The sequence below is a fragment of the Necator americanus genome, chromosome II (genome assembly GCF_031761385.1).
Source record: "Necator americanus strain Aroian chromosome II, whole genome shotgun sequence".
In the NCBI taxonomy this organism is placed as follows: domain Eukaryota; kingdom Metazoa; phylum Nematoda; class Chromadorea; order Rhabditida; family Ancylostomatidae; genus Necator; species Necator americanus.
Genome location: NC_087372.1, coordinates 9,426,652 through 9,439,678, shown reverse-complemented (window position 1 = coordinate 9,439,678; position 13,027 = coordinate 9,426,652). Strand labels below are relative to the sequence as shown.

Sequence of the window (13,027 nt, the reverse complement as noted above, 5' to 3'; positions counted from 1 at the left end):
ACCTGAAATCTGCACCACCTCAGATTCGTGGGGTGATGCCTTTAAGGTAACTATTCCAATACTCTAGGGACACGTAGTTTATGAGGTCTCGTTTAAAAACTTGCATATCTTTAACAAAAGATAGCTTACAAACGGTAATATCGGAGTAAACTGGTGTATATATTTAGAACACGATTTTAAATAATATGTTATTGCAGTGAATTAGTTTGATTTTAATCGCTGTTAAAAGTTCAGCAGGTTTGTCTCAAGAGATGTTAAAAACTCAAAAAGAGGGGTCCCGTTGCGAAAAGCTCTGTGGTGGGGGCCAGCGAAAACCTGGGCAAAGTAGAGAACAGCCTGAATAAACCTCCAAAGCCTATAATTAGTTTCAGCTGAAAGGCATCGGGGTCGACAGTGATGCACTTCAGAACAGCTGCTAGAGTCAGCTTGTTTTAATTGCATTGCAATGGATAATTGGATAAGCTGTCTCATTTATTTATTTATTTATTTATTTCTATTGTAAACCTCACTACACAGGCGAAGGCGTTACCTCTCTGAAAACACAGAATTTATAGGAAGGCAAAGAAATGTTTGATTCTTCGTTTTTTCTTCTTTTTTTTTCCTTTTTATATTTCTGGATTCTCTCTGAACTCTTTACCATTTCTCCTTCTCTTTTTACATATGTCATGTGTTCCTCTCGTCAAAACCATTCGCAACCTTTAAAATTTATGTTATTCTCGAGGAGAAAACGGTTCGGAACAAATTCTATGGAAACATCGCAACTGAATACGTGATGCAGAAAATAGGAATGCAATGGAAAAGGGAGGAAAAGTAGACAAACAAGGAAGCAGCTCTTTCAAGCAACCAAAAAGTTTCCGTTTTTTTTTTTTGATACCGTAGACAGTTGCAAGCTGCTTCCTCCTACAATCAACTATTTAGTCTCAATCGCATAACTTTTCCATAGAGAGGATGTGAAAACTATTGCTTTCTCAGCATTTTTTCTACAAGTTTGCCACAAGGAACTAGTTGGTGGACTTGGTGAACCTTCACCAACAAGGTGAAGTCAACGAAAGCAAAACCAAGGTTCTCTCTGATTTATCCTCTCAAATGCTTCATCACTCTACTGAAGACATATAAACAATCCACGTACTTAAAGGGCAACGCGAAGGCGGGTAGTGTTTGCCTCATGAGGTGAGAATGTAGGTAGCGCAGCATCTCGCACCGCATAGCTGTGAGAGTCGTAAGTGTTTTAAAAGCGACACTATCGGGTCGTCTCGTTGATGAAAACTCACAAAATTGTTATCGTGGATTTAGTTCATTGTGGTCGCAATGCGGTCATCCTTTTTTTTCATTTTTAAACTTTTAGCGGATACCCAGAACGTTTTTTGTATTCTCTGTGTGTTATGACCTCGGATTCACCAGAAATAATGATTTAAACGTGTATTTCTGTGTTTCCATGATGTAGTTTGCCGTATGCTCAGAGAGATTTGGAAGGTTTTGATTTTATGGGCATATCTATATGCTATCCGTTTTTTTATACAGAGATGTCGTTCCTTTTCTTTTCTCGTACAGTGGTACACACACGATCTGCACTTTATTCGAGAAACAACTTCTGGCACCATACAAACGCAATCAAAACCTTTTTTTACATAGGAAATACTGTTTTGCAGCTAAATTGCACAGCAGTCCCTAGAGGTACACACGAATTTTTCGAAGTGACATTTAGATATCAATAATCTTTTAAACTGCACTCCTGACACATAATTGTATCACACAACATTTATTATAAGCACTGCGGCATTCATGTGCGCATTTGGATATCCTGCTGATTTATTCGTGTTTTCCAGACTAGGAATACCAGACTAGGAATACTTGACAGAGATTCCTTTTAATCCGTTTTCCTGAGAAGATAAAATTCATTTTGATTCCGTTTGATTTCATTCATTCTGTCCATTTATCCTCTGCCATTTTCTCCATTACTGAACAAAGCGAAACATTTGATCTACCTTACGTGTATACTTTACATACAATTATGGTTGTTGTCCTTTAAAGGCATCCCCCCACGAATGTGAAGTGGTACGGATTCCAAGTGGAGTATTCGTATACGGCATGGTAGATTATGGAGAGGGGGGGGGGGGGGTGGGTGATCTCGTCCATTTCTTCCTAATTGCCGTAAAAAACGGCCCGGAAGATGGGGCGCGTGCACAAGGCTGGCGCGCTGCAGTCGAACTCCTTGCAGGAAATAGTGCGCCAGAACTCCCGAAGCCGTATCTTCCGGGTCGTTTTTTACGGCAATTAGGAAGAAATGGACGAAATCACCCTCCTGTCCATCATCTACGACCCCGTATACGAATACTCCACTTGATATCCGTACCACCTCAGATTCGTGTAGTGATGCCTTTAAAAGGCTAAATCCACTATTTCAGGTGATCAGATGTATATTACTGTGTTGGGACGTAAACTATTCGTGCCACTGATCAAATCATCACCATCGATTTTGTCATCTTGTCTTATTCTCCAAATTCTTCATATCGTTGAAGCCTTAGGATTATTATTTACCTCTTTTGGAGTTGCTGTTATCGTTCGCGATCTAAACAGAATGTCCCGATTCCACACAAATCTTACTAGAATTGTTCAGGTTAGTCATTCAGAAAGTAAGAGAATTCCACTACTACGGTCCATAAGAATTAAAGATCTCAAAAGAAATAATTGCAATCAGAATATAAAGGATAAAGGATAAAGTGTATGGCGTTGATCAATCCGCTTGGGATGCGCCCCCACGTTCACTTCAATTCAGAATCGTTTGAAGTTTACGGACGTGTAACTGGCCTATATAACGACTTGCGGTGGCTAGCCGATGCGTCAAGTCAGTGTTTTTTTTACCCACCCAGACAAGTCTGGTACGAATTTGTCGACCCCGGAGGGATGAAAGGGTTGATGAGCACTAGGGCGGATTCGAACCTCCGATCGATAAGAAAGTGAAAGGAAGCGAAACCTGTAACCGCTACAGTATACCCGCCCCAAACCAGACTATCAGTACACAAAATATTAGCGTCATATCGCGTAGCTTTGCTTAGCCGAAGTGCTTCAACTTTGAGGCAACTGATCGCTAATGGACGATTTCAACAGGGCTGGACCAATGCCAACGCCACCTATAAACGGCTGCAGCTGGTATATTCCGTCCCTGGAGCATTTGTCCACTATTGCCGCATTTCCGTCGTCTTTAGTGCTGCCGTCCACCTTCGTCACGTGAACGTTGACGCGTTGCGTCGGCTTGGGCTTGGGTGAACGGCGGCGACTGTTCTTTAGCAAGAAGTGTTTGACAGCTGGACTTTGTGATCAGTTTGTAGTTTCTTACGACAGAGGAAGGGACCAGGAGGTTCGTTGAGTATACTATGAAATTTAAAACAGATCTCCACCCTATTCCAAGACAGAATAGGAGTGATAAATCCTCGAAAGCAGATGGGACTTTCTTAATGGATAGAGCAGTATCTTCTCGCAGACCGTTAACGTTGATGGTTCAAAGTTATTCGATCCATTCAATCAGTTAGATGACACTGCATAGAATCAATGGTGGACGTCTTCAAGTGGGCTGAAAAGATACGAACGCAGGTCGAGAGGATGCCATCGTTCCGATACTCAAAAAGTGAGAGCAACTTGCCTGCAGGTTCTATGAATAATCTCTGAACGAGGCATTAATAAGGAAGAGTCTTCTGATTTTGAAGGAGCACTTGGTACGGAACAAAAGATGGAATTTTGGACCCTTCAAGATTTCCGAAATGGAAGATAGAGGCACGGAATATGTGGCGAAGAAAACCAAGAACAGCTAGCTGCGCACATCTTCATAACAGTAACAATTCTTTTTTAACAGCACCATGCTTCCTTCTCTAATCTACGATTTAAAAACCTTCGCAAATATGAGGAAAGTCCGATAAGAGCGCTAAATCGAAATATTGATGCTAATAACGTCCTAATTCATGCAAGTGAAGGAGAAAATCCAGAGCTCTCTTCCAGGTGCTTCTAAGATTAGAGACAGTGCTATGTTTTGTTAGGAAACGAAAATAAGGTATAACGGATTGTGATACGTTTCATTGACAACCGCCGAAAGGCAGGATTGAGCGATGCTAACTAAATAAAAAGCGCTGACCCTTTATTCAGATAGGTCGTAACGGACTCCTTTTGAAAAATCTGACTTTCTTTGTGTTCCTTACGAAAGAAAAAACCACTAGGCAATTTTTTTCGCTTTATCACGGCGAAAGAAAGCATTGCTGGCGCTCGATTGAGGAATTCGAGGAACAATGTGAAATCAGCGCCGGCGAAATTCTACTCAGTTTTGTTCTTTTTAAACTCCCTATTGATGAAACCTAGCGTAAGGCAGTGACTATTCGCCACTTACCAAAATTAATTTCTTATTGGAAAAATGCAGCAGCTGATGCGTTTAGAAATGTTTTCGTTGTAACCGCTGAGAAAAAAAAACATTGGGTTTAATTATGAATTGCTGATATTTCCAGGCATTTTTTCTCTGTTTCTACATTGGACTAGCAGGGCGTATCGTTATACTTATCTATCAGTTTGGAATGCTTGACGTTGAAGGTAATCTCGTCTGTTGCCTGCAACTAACAAAAAATATCGGATGATTGGTTTGATCATGTGATAATGTAACAAAATCGTTGCAGAAAATACTACTCATTCCATACTTCTGCTCATCGGATCCACGTTACGCGTATGGTTTACGAATGCAGGCGGTGCTTTGCTGCCAAGTATGATTATTGAACGAGCCTTTGCATCGAAATATATCAGTGACTATGAAAAAGTTGCTAGACCGTGGATCTATTTCATGATTATATTGTTGGCCAATATTTTGCCCCTCTACTTCTCTATCACTGAAACACTAGGTTCGTAAAACCTTGTTGAGGACATCAAGTTCAATCCTAGAAAAAAAATAAGAGAAGATAGATGTTTTCTTTAAAGGTTTCTACACTTTCGAAACGATAGCGATCACAACAGCAGTTATAATTGGTGCAAGTGCTTTGGTGTATACTTATCTATTTCGTCGTGACTTTGTTAAACTACGCGAAATTAATCGTGGAGATGGAAAGAACTCGATGGTTCGCTATACTTTAAGCATAAAGTTCCAGTTAAAGGAGAACTTGAGAGTAATGAAGGTATGTCTCTGTACGAGGGTTTATCCGATGATCATCTACTATAAATAGACATCTTCTGAAGCACTAAACTCTAGGATTCAAGGAAGCGCTGCTTACGCTACTAGTGAAAACACAAACTCACTTAGTGTGAAGAGCAAAATTCGCGTAATTTCTTCCAATCTAACCAATTCTAATCACAAAATCCAGCTTCTAAGAACGCTGAAAGTCGTATTCTCTTAAGTGGGAAGTTTGCTCTCACCTTCAGTTCACAGAATTCTAGGCCTGTAAAAGAAGAAAGAAAAGAAAAAAAAAAGAAAGGAAGAAGAGAACGAAAGAAAGAAAAGGAAAAAAAGCGCTGTAATGGCAGAATTACTATTTAACCATTAAGAATGCATGTTTGTAATCTCATGAATCACGTGAGTCTTTATAAAAGACATTTCAGCTTCTAATGTATTTATCAATTATCGACGCTCTAATTACTGCAATTATATGCCCGTTTTTTATCCTTGCAACAGTGATTTTCGACGAACAATCGCCATGGGCTCACGTATGCTACCAAGTGGTGGACGTGTTCGTAATTTTGTAAGCACAAACACTTTTCGTTATCCTCATTTATGTCCAAAAATTCGCTCCAGAAAAATGAAAGAAATCAACTAACGCTGATAACGGCTTCGTCTTGACTTCTGAAAAGAACCCATCTTTCTTTGGTTGCGCTCACAAATATCAAGCTATTGTGCTATATACTATTGGGATTTTTCTGTCACGTGTGCATATGTGTGTGAAACGAAATCCAGAATGGAGAGAGACAGGTCCCACAGTGTCGAAATGGTTCGCCGGCGTTGAAATGCGGTAAAAACGGGTGGATCGGGTCCCACGCCTTCGGATTGGTGCGCTGGTGTAAATAGTAACGGGATTATTCTGTCACGTATGTTTGTGTTTAACGGTGTCGCTCTGGTGCACCGGCGCTGGAGAGCAATTAAATGTGTTGGGACCTGGTCCCAAGGCTTCGCATTGATACGCAGGCGTCAAAAAGCGATAGAATGAGGTGGAAAAGGTGTGATGGCATCGAATTAATGGGCTGTTACGAGAAAGCGACAAAATGGGTTAGATGGGTACCACGACATCAAAGTGATACACCACGGTGCAGTTGTACCGCACAATGACTCCAAATGAATTTGTCAAGAAGTAAACGAAACCATCGTGAATCACTTCATATCCATGAAGGCTGTTGCGTTTCACTCCTATGTACTCAGCCACATGTCTATTCCCAGCACACGTTTGCGTCATCAGGCTGGTGATATTGCTTCTTCAGAGGTTGGAAACACACAAACGACTGCATAAATAGTAGTTAACAGTTTAAATAATCTGACGTGGGACCTTATATTTATCAGTACGATGATGACATTCACTCAGTCATTTCATGTTAGCACTTTATTTTGCGCTAATTATTGTGGAAAAAGTGAAGAAAAACTCATGCTTCGATGATATCTTCCCTATTGAAGGAATATACGGAGGTGTAAAATCAAGTATGAATCTCCAAATGTAGTACTGTCGCTTTCAGAAAAGGACCATGAAATCAACACTAAAATTCATCATCATCTTATGAATGCTTAAACTTCTAAGAGAAGGAACGAAAGAAGAGTTGTTATGAAAAATACAAGTTTAATCCTACGGAAAATCCTAGTGCCTTTAATTTCTTCAATTGAATTTCTTTTAATTTCTTGAAAAAGCTTGAATCGTCTCCTAGCCAGAAAAATTAATTTTATTTTGTTTGTTTTTTTCAAATTTTCTGTCCCGTCACATGACAATCTATGCATGCATAAATAAGCAGAACATATAACAGAAAACAAAACAAAAATTGATAATGAAGAGGTAAATAGTAGCATATCAATAAACAAAATAAAAGAAGTTTCTAATTAGTTGTTTGCATGGGAAATTCATCGCCAGTCTTCCTCAATACGGAAAACTTAGCGGTAAAGGAGAAACGTTCTGGTTATGATCAGAATATACGACGTTTCACAAGACTACCAATTCCAGAAGTCGAGAGCTCCGGCATTATGAAAAATACAAGTATAATTCTACGGGAAAATCCCAGTGCTTTTAATTTCTTCAATTAAATTTCTTTTGATTTTTTGAAAAAGCTTCAATCGTTCCCTAACCAGGAAAATCTATTTTATTTTCATTTTCATTTTCTGTCTCGTCACATGGCAATTTATGCAGTTGCGAGTTGAAGAAGCGCAGAAATCTTCTTGCTTTCCAATTCTTTCTGAACATCAAATCTTTCCGCTCGTAGATGCCACCGAAGCAAATGGTAGACAGACGGGTCCACGTCAGGAGAATAAGCAGGTGCGGTAGAACTTAGCAACCAAGTTCAGCGATTTTCGGGCAAGCAAGCTTCACTACAATGCCCAACCTCACTCCAAAAAACTGCCGAACTTGGAAAAGCAATTCTAAACTTTCAGTTGTTTGAAGAAAGTGTGAAAATTGGTGCAAGACCCCTCGACCAACCTAAAACAACCAGACAGATTTTATGGCCCATAATGAGAACGCTTTCCTCTAACTTAGGTTGAGCGATTCTCAACCGAAAACACCATTCGTATTAAATTATTTCGTACTGTGATCAAGTCTACACAATCTAATCGTACATTTTTCCGTAAAACGTTTCTGAGCCTATTTCCAATATAATTTACCCAAGTGTATAAATGCGTTGGATAAATGAGCGTCGGCTAGCCTAGTATCCACTTGTTCTTGCAGTGGAAATGTTAGGCAAAATGTCGTAGAAGATGGATTTATTCTCCCGCATTGGATATTTATCTTTCCAAGGATAATTGCGTTGGATCTCTCTAGATCCTTCAAGTTTGCATGTAGTTTTGTGTTTATCAACAGCTCCATATTGGAGAATGGATCAACCATAGGTCCTACAAGCCAGCTTTCAAGAGAAAGTGTAAATATATCTTTGTAAGGCGTAATAATATGCTATTCTATTACACTTATTTCAGATCTGTCGACGTTTTGGTGATATTTTTCCTGAGGACGCTCGGTATATCCTCTCGCTGGCTGAAGATTTTCATGTTTCTGAAACCTGCACCAACGACGTTGACCGATGAACACAAAGGAGCAGCGCAACAATACTTTAATCAGCTAACAGCTGCATGGAAATGAGAAATAGCAAAGAAATAGAATATGATGAGTGGTTGGAATTGTATCTGAAGTGTAATAAACAACATTTTAAACGCAAACATAGAAAAAGATGGTTTGATCAGCTGAGTTTGATACTCATAACTAAAGATGGTTTTGGCGACCTAAAAATGAAATAAATACAGATAAAGAGTCATTTAGTCACATTTGACTGAGAACCTCGTTATAATTCTAAGTACAAATGCAGTTCCTCTCATCTCTGTCAACGAAAGTGCGTCTTTCTGGAGTAAAAGTGGAGTTTCTGGTTCAATTCACCTCACCTCATTGAAGGTGTAGAAAACAAATGTTGATAATAAAGGTAAAGCCAAGAGTCAAGATGTTGTTGGCACTCTGTTATGGGTGAAGTTTTGGCACCATCGCCTTCGTCAGAGCCCGAAAAGTCGGAATATTTGTAACATATCCCCTCAAATGCTTCACTTAGAAGAGCTTGACATCCAGAGATTGCATCCAAACTAGAAATGAAAAGGACCGAAATCGTTGCACATGCCTCAACAGCCGAGTTACGGTGATATTCATGGTCTACCGTGGTATAGACTAAATAGAAATAATAGAGAGGAAGAGAGCATAGCATTGACCAACAAGCTGGTTCTTTTTCCGGAGCTATGCTGGTTTTTATGTACGGAGTCATATGAGGGTAGCATGCCAATTAGTTTTAGCGGGATGACTGTATCACACCGTGATCCCCTAATATCATAATATGTTTTTTTTTTTCTTTTTAAGCTATAATAGCTGGTCAGTCATAGTCTAACTTCTTGTTTTCACCGCTTTTTCTCTCGAGATTCTATTTTTCTATCCCTTTAAATTTTTTTAAACCATTGCTCTTAGGACCCGAAAATTTCTTTTCCTTACTCTTACCGTGGAGGACATAGAGACAAATGCATTTTTTTTTTGCTATGAGTTCCTACAAATCACGTTATTGTACTGAGTTTATTGGTTTTCGAACAAATCGTTCATAGTATCCTTTTTGATTTCCATTTTTTTCCATCTATCGGGGGAGGAGGAGGGGGAAATGTAAAGGAAATGAGGTTAGGAGGGATAAGTTACATATGTTTGGATCGTTCTTGTGTTTGTTTTCTCTCAAATCATCATTCATTTGCACTATCCACTAATATTTTTTGTTCGTGTATATGAATCACTTATTATGGTTGAATAATTAATTATTTATCTATTTATTTACTACAAACAATAATGTGCTAAAAAGATCACTACTAATTGTTCTAAAAATGTGAGAGTAATATGGTGAGGGCAGAAATAAACGAATACAGTAATTAGAAAGTAAGCAAGCAATATTTTTTGACAATCATTCTATGCAATTTCTGGTTTCTTCATTTTCAATTTTTTTTTCAATTTTTCATATATCAGATGCAAAAAAGAATATCTCTCTCTGTGTACGTGGACTCGTTGCAACATGGCCGAATTTTCTACGATCTTTCAGTGTCGAACTCGTTCTGTTTCCCTTCAAAGTAGATTCCGATCTCTAAGGGGACGTTTATATTTCGTAGCTATCGCTCTTAAGCAGACTACATGCGACCGCTTTACAGTACTGAATGATGAGGGGCAGCAGAAGCTAAGGTGACATTATGATCGGATTATTTTAAACTGCCTTATTAATAAAGAAAAAAAGGCTTACTTCACTTTATTTGAAGAAATACTGCAACGAGACGTAAGGTACTGTATATGTAGCTATTGAGAATGTTGAAATTGTTGGCCTAAATAGCACCGAGTAAAGAAGACGTTACGCTTATGAAGGAAATTCTATTCACTAGCCATTTTCATGAGGACCAAAAATTATTTGCCTGCATTACACGTATTTAATTACACGTATGACGATTGGAAATGCGTAATCGCAGGATGTCGACTAAATACCCATCCATAGGCAGATAATATTGCATCACTTATCGCAACTTACGGCTCATTTTATATATGGAATCATACATCGACGAGGAATAGGCAGTCCTCTTCTTCTCATATGACAACACGGCTGAATCCCGCTGGACGATTTTATCTATTTGAATTCTTCAATCTTGGATGAATGAGATGAATGTAAACATAATATTATGAAGGATATTTTGTACTGATTTCCGTGGAAATAAGTGAATTTCACATAACTGTTCACTATGAATCGCTTTTTTTCGTGTCATTAAGGCTTTTCAATTCCATTGAATCTCCAACAAGTAAGGAAGCTCCTTCAGTGATTTAAAAATTGATCACCTGTAGAAGAAAGAAAAATGATATGGGACAAAGCGTGATGAAAAGTGTTGTGGCTAGACTCAAATGGACATTACAGAGCTCTCTTTCGAAACATTTTGCCGGTACGGATTGGTAAGCAAGTAAATGGCTAATTGTTAACTCAAATAAGCTCTAAAAAATAAAAGGGAAGAAAATAGAGGAAGAGGAGAGGCGAAAATTTGAGGTGGCAATCAGGCCTTTTGTTCTACATAATTTAAAATCGCCACCTTTATTTTTTCAGCATTTAGATCAACGAATGCGCAATAAAATTGCAAATCCTGGAAATCTTGCAAAGAAATAACTATCTGCCTGCAGAATCTGCTTTCAATCGAAATGATGTAGAACTACCGCTAGGTTACGCCAACATAATAGCCATTCTATTTTTCCGCAATTTTTGCATCTTCAACATTTTAAAGGCATCACCTCACGAATCTAAGGTGGTACGGATTTCAGGTAAAGTATTCGTAACTCCCACTCCATAACCTACTATCACGTATACGAATACTCCACTTGAAATCCGTACCACCTCAGATTTGTGGGGTGATGCCTTCAACTCAACGATTTCTCCATGCTTCATTTTGACGAAACTGGGCAAACAAACAACAGACATAACGATATAGCTTGATGTTTGCTGTAAAAAGTGATTTACCTTTAATTAGTGTTCGATTTTTCCGAGTGCATTGGCATGACAGTACCTTCCTTGTTAACCTAATATTGTTTGTTTATGTCGTTTTGTCACGATTTATATTATCCATGGTGTGTGATCTGAATCAAGTGCGGTTAACAATGAAGCATCCCAGATACGTTGACGTGGAACCTTTTTCGCAACATCAATCCTGCATTCAGACGATGGTCGACGCCTTTTTTGTGATAGTTGAAATTGTATACAGTATATCTCTTATCGTCAATCTGCTTCTTTTTTTCGCATATTCCCGTATGCGTCTCAGAATCAACACAACGAAGTATTTCATTCCATTTACTGTTATTCAGAACATTATCTATGGTTTGTGTGGCATGCTAGTTGTCCCTGTAAGTTTGTTTGTGTAATTTCAGTTAATAATGGCTGTCGTGGCCTGGATCTGCTTCCGAGGGAGCACAAAGCATAGAAGGTCGTACTCCTGTCACCATTGCGTAGAACCAGAGGACCTTGCGCTGCGTTCAGGAACCAATGACTGCTCAGCCTCTCTGGACCATATTAGCGCCAATGCAGAGGTCAGGAGTCTCTTGCGAGCCTCGTTTTTGAAACTAAAAGAAACCTCGTCTTCTTTTATCGCTGCAGAGTGCAGTGGATTCCGTACAATATGCCGCCGACGATGTGGATTTATAGAGATAATCCTCACTACAACAGGGCAACTTCAAATCTATACAACAATACCACTGGTAATACAAATGTATCACTACTACCAACTAAATACTGCACGACAATAGTACACACATTTGTAAGATTTTGTTGCTACATATACAATGTATGTTTAAGAACAATACACTAGCAGAACATTACCTTAATGAACAGACAAGGTTTAAAAGGTGCCGTCTCGGGAAAGGTTTATGATCAGCATGGTTTTACGTGGTGGCAGCTTGCATGGCTTAAAGGCGTCACCCCACAAATCTGAGGTGGTACGGATTTCAGGTGGAGTATTCGTATACGGGATCGTAGATTAGGGAGAGGAGAAGGGTTTCTCCGCTCATTTCTTGCCAACTGGCACAAAAAAACGGCCCGGAAGATGCGGCGTGTGCACACGGCTGGCGCGCTCCAATAGGACTCGTTGTAGAAAATAGCGCGCCGTAACGCTCGAACCCGTATCTTTCGTGCCGTTTTTTACGGCAATTAGAAAGAAATGCGTGGAATCACCCCCCTCTCCTTAATCTACGATCCCGTATAGGAATACTCCACCTGAAATCCGTACCATCTCAGACTCGTGGGGTGATGCCTTTGAAGCCAGCGAAAACGGTCTAGTGCTCGGCACAGTAGCGTAGGCTGACCGCTCTTGAAGCAGTGCTGTGAGCTAGCGGCTGGAATCTAATTTAGACCATCGCAATCTTCATTCGGACTCCAGCGCTGAGTGATACTGGGAAGGATCCCTTTCGATGCCTACAACAATGCTCTACTGCGGCGTTTTGAGAGCAGTTACTCACTTATGTAACTGCATATAGCTTCAAATCGTTCTGATCCAACTGTATTTAGGCTATTTCAAAGCCTGATATATCTGCAGAACCCAAAAAACGAGCAAGATAAAAGTAGAGCCAGTCTAGAAAGCTAAGCGAAGAGAACGAGAATCGTCATTCGGAACATGTTTAGTGCGGCCGTAAGGATGACATCTGATGTCCAGGAGCGGATCGACGCGGTAACCTAGCGCAGCGGATCGCAACTTCTAATGGTTACTTTGTTGATTTGTCTCGGAGGCCAAGTCTTCTTACGCAGTGAGATTATACCACAGTAGATGACTTAAAAAAAGATCAATTTCTGCTTACCTTTT

The 13,027-nt window shown here is 39.6% G+C and overlaps 1 protein-coding gene across 1 annotated transcript; it reads left to right on the top strand.

The window, feature by feature from the left end:
• Positions 1–2,413: 2,413 nt before the first annotated feature.
• Positions 2,414–8,285, top strand: RB195_017266 (uncharacterized protein; the record flags this gene model as incomplete). Its single annotated transcript, XM_064184195.1, has 6 exons — positions 2,414–2,617; positions 4,491–4,572; positions 4,656–4,874; positions 4,951–5,144; positions 5,566–5,705; positions 8,123–8,285. 6 exons carry the CDS (start codon positions 2,414–2,416, stop codon positions 8,283–8,285), a joined length of 1,002 nt encoding a protein of 333 aa, XP_064040076.1.
• Between the last annotated feature and the right edge of the window lie 4,742 nt (positions 8,286–13,027).